A 15,705-nucleotide genomic window follows, 5' to 3' on the forward strand; every position below is an offset into this window, starting at 1 on the left:
TCTGGCCGGTCTCGGGGGCCCCCTCTCCCGGGAACAGCCCACACCCCACCACGGCAACCCGCTCTGTCGGGAGCCCTCGACCTGCCCGGACCCGGGTTTGAAGTGAAACAGAACCGGGCCCGTGTCTGGGCCGAGGAGGCGCAGGCCCACCTGCTGTCACCGCACGTCCCCCGGAGACAGGCGGGGGCTCCGGGGAGCTCGGTGCGTGCTGTTCACACGCAGCCCCGGGGCTGGTGACCGGGTGCAGCCCGGGGGGGGGGAGAGGGGGGAGGAGAGGGGGGAGGAGCCCGGGGCCACACGCACCCCCAGCCAGTGAGGCCCGCCCGCACCCACGGAGCAGCATCTCAGGGAGCAAGGCTGCAGCCCTGAGGGCGCCCCTTACCCCGAGGGGCCCCGTACCCCGAGGGCGCGGACCCCGGGGCTCAGGCCAGGGGCTGCAGGCGGAGCCCGGGTTCCGGTGAAAACACAGGCGGGACCACATTCGGGGAGCAGGCGTCCCCTACGCCCGGGCGGTCCCCGTAAGGAACGTGGAGTCTGGAACGCTCCCCGGACCCCAGGGCACCCGCTCCAGAAACTAACCAGGAACGGGAGCCGGGCCGGGGCCTGCTGCTCCCCGCCCCCCAGTGTCCGCTGAACCCCGAGATCGGGGCGAGGGGCGGCCCGAAGGGGAGACCCCGCTTCGTGCAGAAGCGTCACCGCGGGCGTGGACGCTGGCGGGGCTGCGAGGGGCCCGAGCCGCAGGCTGGGGCTCCCCTGCCCGCGGGGCTGCTAGGAAGTGCACCCACCGGGCACCACGGCAACCCCTCCTCACCATCACCGGGGAGATGGGCACCAGGGCAACCCCTCCTCACCATCACCGGGGAGATGGGCACCACGGCGACCCCTCCTCACCATCACCGGAGATGGAGCCAGCGTCCTGGGGGCGGCAGAGGAAAGGCCCGCCCGCCGAGGAGGAGGGCGTGGCCACGGAAGTCACGGGGTGGGGGTGGGGGGCAGCCTGGCCCCCTGCGTCTGCTGTCCTCCTCCCCCTCCCCGCCCCCCGCAGCTCTCACCCCCACGCCCCCTCTGAGCGGCCTGGGGGGAGGCAGGGCCCTCTCCATCCTGCTCCGGAGACAAACCCAGGGGCACACGCAGCCGCGGACAGCCACAGCCCCGCCGGGGAGGTGAGCTGGCTCCCAGCAGCTTCTGAGAGCGAAGACGGAGCTGGGGAGAGGGCGGCCGCGTACTCAGCGGACGGAACCCTGAGCCACCCGGACCAGGACCACCGGACCGGGACCAACCAGGCCTTAACCAACCAGGACCAATTGGACCGGGACCAACTGGACCGGGACCACCTGGGCCTGGACCCGTTTAAAACAGCCTGGGCCGTTTCTTTGCAGCAGGCTTCAGGGAGTCACACCCACACCGACACCGGACACACGGTCGGTCCCTGAAATAACTGTTCTCGAACCCCGGTGCCAGCGCGGGGCTGTGCCCTGGGGCCACAGGGGGTGGCGGCCCCGGGGCTGCTGCGTGCGTGTCAGCGAGAGCCGCACACGGCCCCCCGGGCGCCATCGGCAGGCAGCCCTGGGCACAGGAGGCCCGAGTGACTGACGCCACACGGCACGCAGGGGCTCGGGCGGAGACGGAACACGTGTGTGGTCCGTGCCTGTGGGGTTCAGGGCAGGTGGGGGAGGGTGACCGGGACGGGGCGTGAGGCCCCCACAGACACACGGAGGCCAGGGTGCTGTGCGCGGCTCAGGGCGCACATCCACTCCTCTGACCGGGGTCCCCCCCCCCCCCCAGCGGGCGCCCCGACTGCTCTGACGGGGACGCTGGCCTCGGGGTCGCTGCCAGCGGACGTGTCCTTCAGGCGGGGCCGGCAGGCCTGGCGGCAGTGGGGACGGGAGCACCGCCTGCCACAAAGCGTTTTTACGGGTCAGAGGACGGGAGAGACTCGGGGATGGGGGTCACTGACCGGCTGCCTCCTGACGCCCCTGCGGGACCGGCCCCCCCGGCCTGTGCCCCCGGGATCCACCCTGGCCTCCTGCTCCTCGGGGCGCTCAGCCCTCCTCAGCCCCGACCCTGCTGTTTCCCACTCATACAGGGGGTCATGGCCCACGCCAGCCAGGCACCCGACCCTCCCCTCCACCAACCACCGCCCGTGCCCGCCGGCCGGCAGAGCAGTTCCTTCAGACGCCCCGTGCTCCCGGCGGCCCTTCTGCCGCAGGGCTGAGTCCGCCGGCCGGCCCTCAGGGGCGTGGGTGAAGCTCCCGGCGCCGGGGACAGGCCGCCCGGGGACAGGCCGCCCGGGGACAGGCCGCCCGGGGACAGACCGCCCGGGGACAGGCCGCCCGGGGACAGGCCGCCCGGGGACAGGCCGCCCGGGGACAGGCCGCCCGGGGACAGGCCGCCCGGGAACAGGCCCCCGGGAACAGGCCGCCCGGGGACAGGCCGCCCGGGAACAGGCCCCCGGGAACAGGCCGCCCGGGGACAGGCCGCCCTGGGACAGGCCGCCCGGGGACAGGCCGCCCGGGAACAGGCCGCCCGGGAACAGGCCCCCGGGAACAGGCCGCCCGGGGACAGGCCGCCCGGGGACAGGCCGCCCGGGAACAGGCCCCCGGGAACAGGCCGCCCGGGGACAGGCCGCCCGGGGACAGGCCGCCCGGGGACAGGCCGCCCTGGGACAGGCCGCCCGGGAACAGGCCCCCGGGAACAGGCCGCCCGGGGACAGGCCGCCCGGGGACAGGCCGCCCGGGAACAGGCCCCCGGGAACAGGCCGCCCGGGAACAGGCCACCCGGGGACAGGCCGCCCGGGGACAGGCCCCCGGGGACAGGCGGTGAGCGCGGCGCGGAGACGGACACCGTGCAGGGGCGGGCAGGCTGGCGCCGGCGCCTCTGCCCGGGGTTCCGGCCGGGGCCTCGCCATCGGGGTCAGTGCACGTCGCCACAGTGAGGAGGGGCCCCTGCCCGCCCCGGCCCACACGGCCCCTCACTCCGGGTGCCGGGCTGGCGGTGGGAGCACAGGCCCTGCTCCCCTCAGCGAGGCGCCGAGCGGGGGGCACGCTCTCCTGGAGGCAGTGGGCAGGCGGCTCCGAGGCCAGTGGCTCCCCCGTTTGTCTGCACCCCGACCGCCGCCTGAGAGAAGGGCCCCACGCCTGGCTTTGGCGACATGCCCGTCGGTGAGGAGGGTGCACAGCTGTCCGAGGCCAAGGATGCGCACCGAGGAGCAGGGGCGCCTCGAACCCCGTCTGCGGCCACAGCGTGAGCGCTGTCCCCGCCCCTCCCCCTCGGCCTCAGCCCCCCGGGTGGAGCTTGGACCCCCCGGCCCTGTCTGACTGTTTTTAAACACGGCCTGGTCGTGCAAACTCAGCAGGCAGCCGTGGGGGGGGGCCGTGGGGGGAGGGGCTGGCCACGGGGGCTTCCTCGCCCCCCCCAGGGCTCTGGGGTCAAGGCCGAGCAGAACAGAGGCTGTTCGGGTTTTTAAATCCTCTCCGGGGTGTTTTCCCGTCAGTTTTCAGGGAGAGTGGGAGAGACAGAGAAGCACGATGTGAGAGACATCGATGGGCTGCCTCCTGCGTGCACCCCACCAGGGCCCGGGAACCTGCCACCGAGGTGTGTGCCCTTGGCCGGAACCGAACCCGGGACCCTCCAGCCTGCCGGCTGTCGCTCTAGCCACGGAGCCACACCGGCCAGGGCAGAGCAGCCGCCAGGGCAGAGCAGCCGGTGCTGAATCCACCGGAGGAGGCTCGGCGCTCCGCACCCACCTTCCTCATCATCACCCTCACTGCGCTCGGACCCCACAGGCTCTCACCTCCTCCACCGCCGCCCCCAGCCGGACACGGCCTTCCGCCCGAGGCCCCGCGCCGCCATGTCCGCGTGGGGCAGCGGAGGAGGAGGTCGGAGGTCACCTGTGCAGCACCGCCTCCGGGCCCCGAGCCCACCCCTCCCCGGCCTCCGGCGGCCCCTCCTCTGGGATCCTTTCCCCAGCGAGTCTGAGCCGCACCCAGGCTGGGGTGCACCGTCCACACGGCGTGCCCGCTCCAGGGCACCTGGGCCTCGCACTCCCCCTGGCCCCCGCGGCTCACGGCGCCCCCGAGCGGATCGGGGAGGAGGGTGCACACACGGCGGCCTCCGGGCGGAATAGCATGCAGCCCCGAAAAGGAGGGGACGGGCCTTGAAGTGACTGCGCAGAAGCCAGCGCCACAGAAGGACAGACTCTGCCCCCACCGCTGCCCTGGCCAGGCCCCTGGGGCACCAGCACAGAGGCAGGGGCAGCGGGAGGGAGCTGGGCCGGGGCGGGGAGGCGGGGCAGAGGAGGGGAGGCGGGCACGGCCTCCGTGTGGGAGGTCCGGGGGAGGGCGGCACCTGGGAGGGAGCCCTGCCCCCGCACCCTGCAGGCTCAGGGTCACGGCTGTGCATTCACCACCATGGCAGCCGCACAGGAGCATCTTCCCGCAGGCAGCACGGTGGGCCCAGCCCCGGTGTCCTGCCGGCGCTGATACGGCCCCTGCCCCAGACCACCGGCCACGGCCACGGCCACGGCCACCCACAGGGGGTGTGTGTGTGGGGAGGACTCAGGCGGAGCAGGCGCTCCTGAGGCTCAGGACCCCCCAGCACCTCCTGCTTCCTGTGGGGGCGCCCGTCCCCCGCGGGGCCATGATGCCGGGGAGATGTTTCAGCTAAGTCACAGGCCTGGAGTGAAGGCAGAGCCCGGCCCGTCGGCGGAGGCTCCCGCCCGGCCCCACGGCTCTGCCCGGCCACACGGCCCCGTGCAGGCGGCTCCCAGGGGCACCGCCTGGCGGCCCTGGGCGCTGAGCCCGGGGGCCTGGCCCTCTCCTCTGGGGCCTCCAGCTCGGCCTGACCCAGGGAGGTGGCCAGGCCCAAGGCCGCCAGGACCTCATCCTCTGGTTTGTTGGGACCTGGCCCGGACACAGCCTCCCATCCAGTCCCCCCTCCATCCCCCCCCCGCCCCCCGCCCAGGCCTCAGTTTCCCCCCCTCCATCCCCCCCTCCTCCCCTCCGCCCAGGCCCGGCTCTCGGGAGCCTCTGAGTCAGGCCTGGCTGAGGTCTGGAAACTTCCTGTCCCTCAGGTGGTGGAAGAGGCTCCTTCCCCCTCCCTCCCTCCCTCCCTCCCTCCCTCGGGCAGGTGTGGGCGCTCTGCGGGGTCACCCCCCTCCCCGGGGGCTGGCGCTCTGCCCAGGGACACTCGGACGGTCAGAGAACCTCGGAGACTGCGGGAGGCACAAAGTGGGAGAAAGAGAAAGGCTTGGAGGGGGGACAGAAGGGGGGGGAGATGGAGAGAGAGAGAGAGAGAGAGAGAGAGAGAGAGAGAGAGAGAGAGGCGGAGGGCCCAGCACTGGCCCGGCAGAGCCAGCCACTCCCCACCCCCCACGGCCAGCACACCCACAGCCCCTGAGGCCCGGCATCCTGGGAGGGGACCCTGTGGCCTTAAATACCTTCCCCGTCCCCCCATCACTCCCCCCACCGCAGCCTGGCTCTGTCCCCCAGCGCCCCACCCCCTCCCCGCAGCCTCAGCCTACCTGGGGCGCTCATGCTCGGCCCGCGGCGGGCGCCTCCTCCATGCAGGCCGCCGGCTGCCTCCTGGGCCCGGCGGGCCAGCCGCTCCGCCCGGTGCCGCTCGGGGCCGGGGGCCGGGGCCGGGGCGGGGGGGGCAGCTCGCGCCCGGAGGCAGGTCGGACACCAGAGGAGGCAGAAGGGAAAAACGAAGAGAAAGTGTGTCAGGGCCGGGCGGGCGGGGGAGGGAAATGCAAAACCCGACAGGAAATGAGGCTGAAAATGCAAAAAGTTAGAGAAGGCGATAAGGCGGAGGGGGCGGGGCGGGCGCAGGTGGTGGGTGCGCGGGTGGGCCCGGCAGGCGGGCAGGCCTGTGGCCAGGCACTGCCCAGCGGAGACGGACCCCGTCAGCCCCTCCCGGCGCTGGAACCTGCCGGGCGGTGTGGCCTCAGGAGGGCCCCCAGAATGCAGGGGAGCACGGAGCCCAGGCTGGCCCTCCGGCCTCCTCCGCCTCCCCTCTGCTCCAGCAGCTTCCAGGGCGCCAGTCCCCGTGCCTCCCAGGGCTGCCCCGGAGGGACCACTGACCAGGCTGTCCCCCCCCCCCCACCCCGGCCTGTGGGGGAGACTGGGGTCTTCGTGTCCCTCCGTTCAGTGCTGACCCCCAGGACGCCGAGGCCCGGCCGCCCCTTCCTGCAGGTCCGGGGGGCGCACCTGAGTCACCCAACAGCCGGCCCGGCGGCACCAGGCAGGCTCGGGGTCTGGGCCTCCACGCCCGCGTCCCGCTCGGTCTGCCAGGCCTCAGTTTACCCCCACCCCCGAGAACGCCCCTCCTGCTCCTCTCCGGGCCCGGGTCCGAGGAGGGGCCCTGGGCCTGGGGGAGGAGCCTGTGAGGTCAGCGCTGAGCGGGAAGGTGCGGACCGCCTGCACTCGTACCGCCTGCACGGGCCCGAGGGAGCAGAGCCCAGCTCCTCGGACGCAGCTGGCTGGGCACGCAGCCGGCGAGGGAGGCAGAGTGTGCTTCCTGCAACGCGTGTTCCAGAAAGTACCAGGAGCCCCGCCGAGAAAGGTCCACCAGGGGCCGAGGGCGGGTGCACGTGCCCTCTGAACCCCCCCACCCCGTGTGGGCCCCGGAGAGCCGGCTTCCTTCGGGCAGGGCTGGGCAGGGCTGGGCAGGGCCGGGGCAGGGCTGGGGGGGGCAGGGCTGGGGCAGGGCAGGGCTGGGCAGGGCTGGGCAGGGCTGGGGCAGGGCTGGGCTGGGCAGGGCCGGGGCAGGGCCGGGGCAGGGCTGGGGGGGGCAGGGCCGGGGCAGGGCTGGGGGGGGCAGGGCTGGGGCAGGGCAGGGGCAGGGCTGTGGGGGCAGGGCCGGGGCAGGGCAGGGCCGGGCAGGGCAGGGCAGGGCTGGGCAGGGCTGGGCAGGGCTGGGCAGGGCTGGGCAGGGCTGGGCTGGGCAGGGCTGGGGCAGGGCAGGGCTGGGCAGGGCCGGGCCAGGGCAGGGCAGGGCAGGGCTGGGCAGGGCTGGGCAGGGCTGGGGCAGGGCTGGGCTGGGCAGGGCCGGGGCAGGGCCGGGGCAGGGCTGGGGGGGGCAGGGCCGGGGCAGGGCTGGGGGGGGCAGGGCCGGGGCAGGGCTGGGGGGGGCAGGGCTGGGGCAGGGCTGGGGCAGGGCAGGGGCAGGGCTGGGGGGGGCAGGGCTGGGGCAGGGCAGGGGCAGGGCTGTGGGGGCAGGGCCGGGGCAGGGCAGGGCCGGGCAGGGCAGGGCTGGGGCAGGGCTGTGGGGGCAGGGCCGGGGCAGGGCAGGGCTGTGGGGGCAGGGCCGGGGCAGGGCCGGGGCAGGGCTGGGGGGGGGCAGGGCTGGGGCAGGGCCGGGGCAGGGCTGGGGGGCCAGGGCTGGGCAGGGCTGGGGCAGGGCCGGGGCAGGGCTGCCTTCAGAGAACCGCCCAGCCTGGGGATGCGCCCAGCTCAGTGCACACTCTGTGCCGAGGGCGGAGGGGGGTCCGGACAAACGGCCTGTGAGCCTCAGGCCCCAAACCAGAGCCTCACCCGGCCCCGCGCCGGCCCCTTGTCACCGCGGTCAGTCTGACTCTCACAGCGCAGAGCTGTGGCCGCCATCGCCGTCGCGTCAGAGCCGGAGTGACCGGAGGGTGCGGCCTCCTCCCTCCTCGCTCCTGGGGGGGCGGCGGGATTGCACGCGGTGTGGCCCCGGAGCCGCCCCCGAACCCGAGCACACGCAGCGGGGGGCGCGGGGCGAGCCGTGGACACCCTGCAAGCTGCGCTGAGCATGCGCTCTGCCGCGGGAACACGCGTGTGCCCTGTCCCTCTGACGTCAGGCCTTGCTTTCCGGAACACGTTTCACACCAAGTGGAACGTCAGTCCGCACCTTTCACGAGGTTTTTTTATTGGTGCCAGAGCGGCAGGGAGCGGGAGGGAGGCACATCGCGATGGGAGAGAATCATGGACCGGTTCCCGCCTTCCCACCGGAGCTGCTGGGAGACGCCGCGGACAGGGGAGGGGACGGGCCTCACCCAGCCATGGCCGGCTCCTCCTGCCCCCCCCCCCCGCACCCCCCTCCCTCGCCCCACCCCAGGGTGCCCGGTGCCCGCGCCTCCATCAGACAAACAGCAGAGAAACTCGGCTGAGCCCGGCTCCTCCGCCTGCGGCCCCGCTCCGCGCCGTGAGCCGGTGACAGACGTGGAAATCGGTGAAAGGCGAGTTAGCAGAACAGGCAGCGCGTGCCACTGCGCCGGGGGGGTGGAGGGGGGGGGTGGAGGGGTGTGTTAGAACCCAGGGTGCCTGCTCCCGCCCCCTGGGTCCGAGTCCGTGTGGCCAGGCAGAGCTGAGCCGCCGGCGGGGACGACGGCCCCAGGCGGGCACGTGTGTCACACGCGTGTGGCTGCCCCGGTGCGGGGCTGGCATGAAGAAAGGCCCTCAGGGCGGGCACCAGTGCTCTCCTGCCAGCACCTGCGGGCACCGCTGGCACAGTCATGCGGACCCCGTCCCCGTTCACAGGTGGTCCCAGCCCAGCCCGCAGCGGGGGCTGTTTGGAGGGGCCTGGAGGGAGGAAGGCTCACCGGGACCGGGGCTCCCACAGGGAGGGGGGGCTCGGACGGGCAGGAGGGCGCCCCGGCGCTCTCACAGGGAGGGAGGGCTCAGACTGGGCAGGAGGGCGGCCCGGGGCCCGGGCATATGCAGGAGAAGGGGCTGCGGCAGGAACCTCCGGGCGGCCCCTGACCTGCTCTTGAGCCCGGGCCCGGAAGAAACCCCGTCTGCCCCGAGCCCCGGTCCGCGGCCCGAACTGACCGGCACGGCCACCGGACTGGCTCGGCCTGCAGGGCGGCCCGGGCCGCGGGGCTCACCTGGGCGGGCGGCCGTCCGGGCCTCAGTGGCCAGCTGGCTCCTGTGGCTCTCCTGCTGCAGCAGGGAGCCGGGGGTCTGGGGTGATGGCCGGGAGGGAGGGAGGGGGTGCATTAGTGTGCACCCTCGTCTGAGGCCTGGGCCCGGAGGAGCCGGCACACGTGTGTGTGTGTGTGTGTGTGTGTGTGTGTGTGTGTGCGCGTGCGCCCCATTGGCCAGAGCAAACCACGTGACCAGCCCCACGCGGGAGGCGGCGGGCCGGACAGGGAGAGGCAGAGGGGCCGGACTCCGGGAGAGGCCGGGGAGGGGGACATTTTTTGTAACCAATCCAGAAGATTCCCAGATATTTTGTTTGTTTGTTTATTTATTTTTATTGATTTCAGAAGGAAGGAGAGGAACATCAATGATGAGAGAGAATCATGGATCGGCTGCCTCCTGCACGCCCCCTATGGGGGACCGAGCCTACAACCTGGGCATGTGCCCTTGACCGGGAATCGAACCCGGGACCCCTCAGTCCGCAGGCTGACGCTCCATCTGCTGAGCGGTTTCGTTTTGAATGAAGAATCTAACTTCAGCCTGAGAGGTGGGGGAGCTGCTGAGGGACAGAACCCGTCACAATCGGTCCCTGGGAGCAGAGGGGACGGCCCTGCCGGGAAGGCGATGGAGTGCAGGAGCCCATCCCCCATTTCCAGCAGCCCGGGTTCGAGGCCTGCGTCGTACCCCGGGACCCGGCACGTGACAAACTGGACGATGCTAGGGACCCTGTTCCTGCCAACGGAAACCCCCAAGCGTGGGGCTCAGCCAGGAGGTCCGGCCCCTTGGTGATGTCCCCTCCCCGGAGCCCTGGCCTGGCCGCCAGCCTGCGGGTGTCTGCTGGCCCTCAGAGCCTCCGGCCCCCCCCCCGCCCCCAGGGCACCGCCGTGCCCCTCGCCACGCAGCCCGCTGGCTCCGCTGGCCCGGGCTCCCGCTGGGTGAGGCTCGGGGGCAGCGGCAGGCCCACCACCCAGGTTTGCCGACCGTCTCTCCCCGCTCCCCAGGCACAGAGCCGGGCGGTGACCTTGGGGAGAGTCCGGAGTCTGTAGCAGCCCATTCCTCTCGGGCGGCGGCCTTGGGAGCAGCGAGATTTATCTCCCAGGAAGGAAAACGGTTTGCATGTCTAATGGCTCGGGGCCGCTCGGATGCCAGCCCCGCCGGCCGGCCCGGGTGCCAGGGAGACAGATGGCGGAGCCGTGCCGGCTTTCACAGCTGAAACAAACAGCCCCCACCGCCCCTCCCCTCCCCTCCGGCCGGAGGGGGCCCAGCCTCGCTCTCCCGGGGAGTGGGGGGGGGGGGTCCTAACGCCAACGGAGGCTGGTTTACGGCTCCGTCTGAGCCGACTCTGCCCGGCCGTGTCTGTCCGGCGCTGACATACGGCGCCGTTCCTGGAACACGTGTAACTCAGCTCCAATTGCTCCGGCCGGAGGGCCACGCAGAGGAAACCAGAGATTCATACTGGCTTTCAGGCGCGCGGCGACACGAGCAAAATTAACTCTGGTCAATAAGACCCTCCGCGAGGGATGAGCTGCTGGAGCCGCTCTCCACGCTGGAGACTAATTCTGGGAGCGGAGCCGCCACGGACAGGAATGGCGGTCTCAGGGCGGCGGGCGGCGGGCGGCGGGGCCGGGGCGGGCGGGGCCGGGAGACACAGGCCAGGCCGTCATTTCTCTCCCGCTCCAGGGGAAGCTAGCAAAGCGCTCCCCGCTGGTCACTGACTTCCATGCAAACGCAGGCGGAGCGGACGGTGTATCGGACGGAGGGCGGAGGGCGTTGGGCACCGCAGAGCCAGCGGACAGAGCTGTGTTCCCGCCGGCTGCGGCCTGCTGAGGCCGCTGGAGGCCGGGCTGGGCGGTGTCGGGCCCAGGCCAGGACCCCCGGGACAGCAGGTGGGCTGGGACCGACGGGAGCGGGAGGGGAGCTGCCCTCCTGCCTGGGCGGATGTGGACGCCGCGGCTCCTGGCGAGGGGCCGTCTGAGGGACACAGCTCTGCGGACAGAGCCTCAGGCTTGTGGAGACCGGAGAGGAGCACACAGGTGGTGGGGGTGGGGTCCTGGGACGGGGGGCACCAGTTGGGGTGTTTCAGGGAGAGATGAACCAGGGGGCTGGGCCCTGGAGTGCCTGATCACTGGGTCCGGGGCCAGCTCTGTGGGAGGCAGGGGCGGCAAACCGCACCCTCTCCTGTGGCCCAGAGGGCGAGGAGGCAGGGCTGCGGGCACGTGGCCGCGGACGACACAGGGACACGCAGAGTGACGCGCTGGGCCCGGAGGCCCCGCTCGGCGAGGCACACGTGCGCTCACTGTGCCCGAAGGACGGCCACCGGGAGGCCAGTCGGGGCTCAGAGGGGGCGTGTTGGGGAGACAGTGCAGGCCCCCTGCTGAGTGCTCTGGAGATGGAGGGCCTTCCACCGGCCTGACGGGGGCATCGTGTGGGCGTCACGTGTGAACCCGCGTGTCCTGGGCATCTGAGTAGGCATCATGTGTGCCCAGGGCATTCTGGACCTGATGAATGTTCCAATCAGCTGTCGGCATCCCACCCCGAGCACTTTAAACAGGAAGAAAACGGAGCGGAAGCCGGGCGCTGCCAGTTCTATTGTTCAGACCGTCAGCGGCCTCACGTCGGCCGTCCATCCACCACTGTGTGTTCAGCCTGTCTCACTGTAAAGAGGCCCCTCGAGTCCCAGACGCCCCCGGTGGGGGGGGGGCAGGCTACCGGTCTCCGGAATGACCGCCGAGAGGCTGCGAGCCAAGGTCAGGGTCAGCGTATGTCTCCGCTAATGCTGCCCCTTCGTACGGAGAAGACACGGCTCCCTCTCTCCCTCCTCCTCTCCCTCCTCGTGGCCCGGTCCCTCCTGCCTCAGGGCGGCCAGAGAAGAGGGGTGTTTGCTGTCTGGCTCTCTAGCGTGGGAGCGGGCGTACGGGGAGCAGGGCCTCCACGTGGGGCTGGCGGCCGGGCGGCCGGGCGGTGGTGGGAGACGTGGAGGACACACCTTCCTGCCCATGGAACGTCTCCTCCGGGAGCTCAATGTCAGCGTGGGAAAGGCCCTGACGGGAGCCGGCAGCCGGCGGGGAGACTCCCGGGGGACCTGCTGACAGGCTGCTCCTCCCGTGAGGAGCCGAGGTGACAGCTCCCCCGGGGAGCCCCGAGGGCCTGTCCTCCGGCCGAGCCGTCCCTTTGCATTCCCGGCGGCGCTCGCCTGCTTGTTCCCATTAGCGAGGCCGGCTCTGCGATGCCCTGTGAGCCTGCTCCCCGGTGAGCCTGCTCTCCTCCCGGCCTCCTCCCGGTGAGCCTGCCCTCCTCCCGGCCCTCTTCCCGGTGAGCCTGCCCTCCTCCCGGCCCTCCTCCCGGTGAGCCTGCTCTCCTCCCGGCCTCCTCCCGGCCCTCCTACCCAGTGAGCCTGCCCTCCGCCGGCCCTCCTCCCGGCCCTCCTCCCCGGTGAGCCTGCTCTCCGCCGCCCTCCTCCCGGCCCTCCTCCCGGTGAGCCTGCTCTCCTCCCGGCCTCCTCCCGGCCCTCCTCCCGGTGAGCCTGCTCTCCTCCCGGCCTCCTCCCGGCCCTCCTCCCGGCCCTCCTCCCCGGTGAGCCTGCTCTCCTCCCGGCCTCCTCCCGGCCCTCCTCCCCAGTGAGCCTGCCCTCCTCCCGGCCCTCCTCCCGGTGAGCCTGCTCTCTGCCCGGCCCTCCTCCTGGTGACCCTGCCCTCCTCCCGGCCCTCCTCCCGATGAGCCTGCCCTCCTCCCGGCCTCCTCCCGGTGAGCCTGCTCTCTGCCCGGCCTCCTCCCGGTGAGCCTGCCCTCCTCCCGGCCCTCCTCCCGGTGAGCCTGCTCTCCGCCCGGCCTCCTCCCGGCCCTCCTCCCAGTGAGCCTGCCCTCTTCCCGGCCCTCCTCCCGGTGAGCCTGCCCTCCTCCCAACCTCCTCCCGGTGAGCCTGCTCTCCACCCAGCCCTCCTCCCGGTGAGCCTGCTCTCCACCCAGCCCTCCTCCCGGTGACCCTGCCCTCCTCCCGGCCCTCCTCCCCTGTGAGCCTGCCCTCTGCCCGGCCCTCCTCCCCGGTGAGCCTGCTCTCCAGGCCTCCTCCCGGCCCTCCTCCCGGTGAGCCTGCCCTCCTCCCGGCCTCCTCCCGGCCCTCCTCCCGGTGAGCCTGCCCTCCTCCCGGCCTCCTCCCAGCCCTCCTCCCGGTGAGCCTGCCCTCCGCCCGGCCCTCCTCCCAGCCTCCTCCCGGTGAGCCTGCCCTCCTCCCGGCCCTCCTCCCGGTGAGCCTGCCCTCTGCCCGGCCCTCCTCCCGGCCTCCTCCCGGTGAGCCTGCTCTCCGCCCGGCCATGTGGCCGGGGACAGGGGAGGGCGGCCGGGGACACAGCGACCTGTGACCGAGCAGCCTGGGCAGAACGGACAGCGCCCCGAATGCGACGAGAATAGGAGCCCTCCTGCTCGCTCCCGCACCCCGGGGTCCCCCTCTCCCGGGGGAGCGGCAGGGATGGGGTCTCCGGACCCCCCAGCAGGGACGGGGTCTCCCGGGCCCCCCGGCAGGGATGAGGTCTCCCCGGACCCTTCGGCTGTGCTGTGCCCGTCTGGCAACACCACCCGACGCCGGTGTGAGCTGGAGCCGGCCATGAGCCCGCTGCCCGGAGGCTGCAGCCGCGGGCGCGTCGATGGAGGAGGCTGTCGTGGGTCACGCTCTGGTCACGCCCCCCGGTCACGCGTGTTAGGAAAGAACTGACTGCAGAGCACAGACTGCTCGGGGTTGGGCTGGGACGGGCCCGGTGGGGTGAGGGCCCTTCTTCCCGCCAGGTACCTCAGCCAGACCAGCCGGTCAGGGCGCGGCCACCAAGGAAGTGCTCGGGCCCTCGAGGCATTCCTGGGGCAGCAGGGCCTCTGTCCCAGGCTCCGAGTGGCCCAGGGCTGTCTGAGGAAGTGACCCCTGAAGATGTGGGTGAAGGGAAGAGACCGGAGGGGCAGCATGTGCAAAGGCCCTGTGGCGCGGGCAGCGAGGAGCGGGGTGGGGTGGGCACACCGCGGGCTGCACAGGTGGCGAGGCCCACGCCGAGTTGTCATTACCCCGAGAGCCGGAGCCCCCTCGGAGGACGGAGGACGGAGGACAGAGGACTGAGGATGGGGGGTCCATGGCCACGGTGCCCTTAGCGCCCTCACTCTGCCTGCCTGTGGTGCTCTGCACGGCCCTCCCCGCAGCCCCGCGGACACGGAGGCCCATCCCCCGGACACCGGGAGGGCTGCTGCTCAGGTGGCACCTGCCGCACCCCTTCCCAGGAGAGCCAGCAGCTGGTGCCGACCCCCCCGGACCGGTCGGGGTCCCCATCGCCAGAGCCCGGGCAGGGCGGTGTGAGGCCTTCCGCTCGACAGCGCCCCCTGCCGAGTCCTGCGTGCCCCCCACAGTGACCCCTCAGGACCCCCTGGCAGAGCGGCTTCCTGGTCCCCCACCCCAGACCCGCAGCAGGGCAGGCTGGTGCCGGGGAGGGTGGCTCCTGTCGGGCAGGGAGCTGGTGGGTTGAGGGGGGCCGGGGCAAGAGAAGAGGGGCCTGCCCCCCAAAGACAGCCGAGTCCCAACTCCAGGCCCACTGACGTGGCCTCATGGAAACAGGGCTTTGCAGGCGGCCAGGTTTGGGTGAGGCTGTCGGGGTGCCCCCCTCCCCCCCTTCCCATCTGCCCGGGGCCCTTCCCCAGGGGGCGGGCATGACTCGAAGGGAGGAAGAATGGGCGGGGGGGGGGGGGGAGCAGAGGCGGGTGGTGTGTCTGCAGGCCCGGACCAGGGTGCCAGCCACCCCGAAGGCAGAGCGCGGCCTGGGGCGGGGCGGGGCGGGGGCGGGGGCGGGGCGGGGCCGGGCGGGCCCTCCCTCACCACCGGAGGAGCCCCTGCCCACCCCAGCTTCGGAATTGGCAGCAGTGAGGCCTGGGCCCCTCGGCAGACGGACACCCAGTGACCAAGGGAGGCCGGGCGATGCTCAGACTCTGCTCCAGGACAGAGCGATGCTCACCAGGGACAGACCCGCCCAGCGCCGCCCCGTGATGTGAGAACAGGGCTCTGAGCCTGGGAAAGGAAGAAGGCGGGTCCCACCGCCGCGGCAGGGGTGCGGCCGGGAGCCCGCGGGCCGCTTCCTGCAGGGCTGTGGGTGCCGTGGTGCTGTGCACACAGCCGGGAGCTGCCCCCCCTGCCCCCACACACACCCAGGCGCGGGCCTCCTGCAGGAAGAGGAAGCCGGGGAGCCGCGACCACGGGCCTGTGCACGGCCCTCGCTCCTGCAGGGCCACATCCCCTGTTAGCGCCCCCTCCCCCCGCCCCCCACCCCCAGTTAGCGCCCCCTCCTCGCCGCCCCCGCCCAGGGCCCCAGGGGCCGGTGCGGCCTCGCCTCCTGCTTCAGTGACGCAGGCGCTGAGCATGGGCCGCTCTAAGGAACTGTGAGCACCTGGCCGTTCCGGGCGGGAGTCCGGGGTCTGGGCGGCCGGAGCACCAGGAGGGCTGCCTCCCGGGAGGGCGGGCTCGGATGCCCCCGGACACTGAGGGCAGAGACCACCCGAGAACAGCACCCGCCGGGTCTCCGGAGCGGAGTCAGGCTGAGGAGAGGCCTGTCTCAGAGCGGTGCCCTCAGTCCTCACAGGGACAGCGGGACACGGACGCCCTGGGGCTGCCCCCACGGTGATGTCACCCCCTGAAGTCCCCCCGGGCTCTCGGACAGGCTGCTCTCCCCCGGCTTTGGCTGGTGGCTCAGTGTCCCCTCCTAGGAGCACTGCCCGCCCTGGCACAGCCCGGCCTACACCGCAGTGTGGGCTCCGGAGGGCCACGGGGCAGGGGGCAGAGAGCTGCGGGCGGGAGGCTACAGGG

The 15,705-nt window shown here is 73.0% G+C and overlaps 1 protein-coding gene across 3 annotated transcripts in view; it reads right to left on the reverse strand.

Annotated features, from left to right (window-relative positions):
- CARD11 (caspase recruitment domain family member 11) overlaps positions 1 to 5,711 on the reverse strand; it is a 56,126-nt gene extending 50,415 nt beyond the window's left edge. For 2 of the 3 annotated variants that reach the window (XM_084886134.1, XM_084886136.1), the window contains exon 1: positions 5,522 to 5,710. In XM_084886134.1, the coding sequence (XP_084742260.1) occupies positions 5,522 to 5,534 (13 nt within the window). In that variant the 5' untranslated portion in view covers positions 5,535 to 5,710. Of the gene's footprint in view, positions 1 to 5,521 lie in introns of all 3 variants that reach the window. The other variant, XM_084886135.1, reaches the window with a different exon arrangement.
- Between the last annotated feature and the right edge of the window lie 9,994 nt (positions 5,712 to 15,705).

Source organism: Pipistrellus hanaki, assembly GCF_964339955.1.
Source record: "Pipistrellus hanaki genome assembly, chromosome: 5".
Lineage (NCBI taxonomy): Eukaryota > Metazoa > Chordata > Mammalia > Chiroptera > Vespertilionidae > Pipistrellus > Pipistrellus hanaki.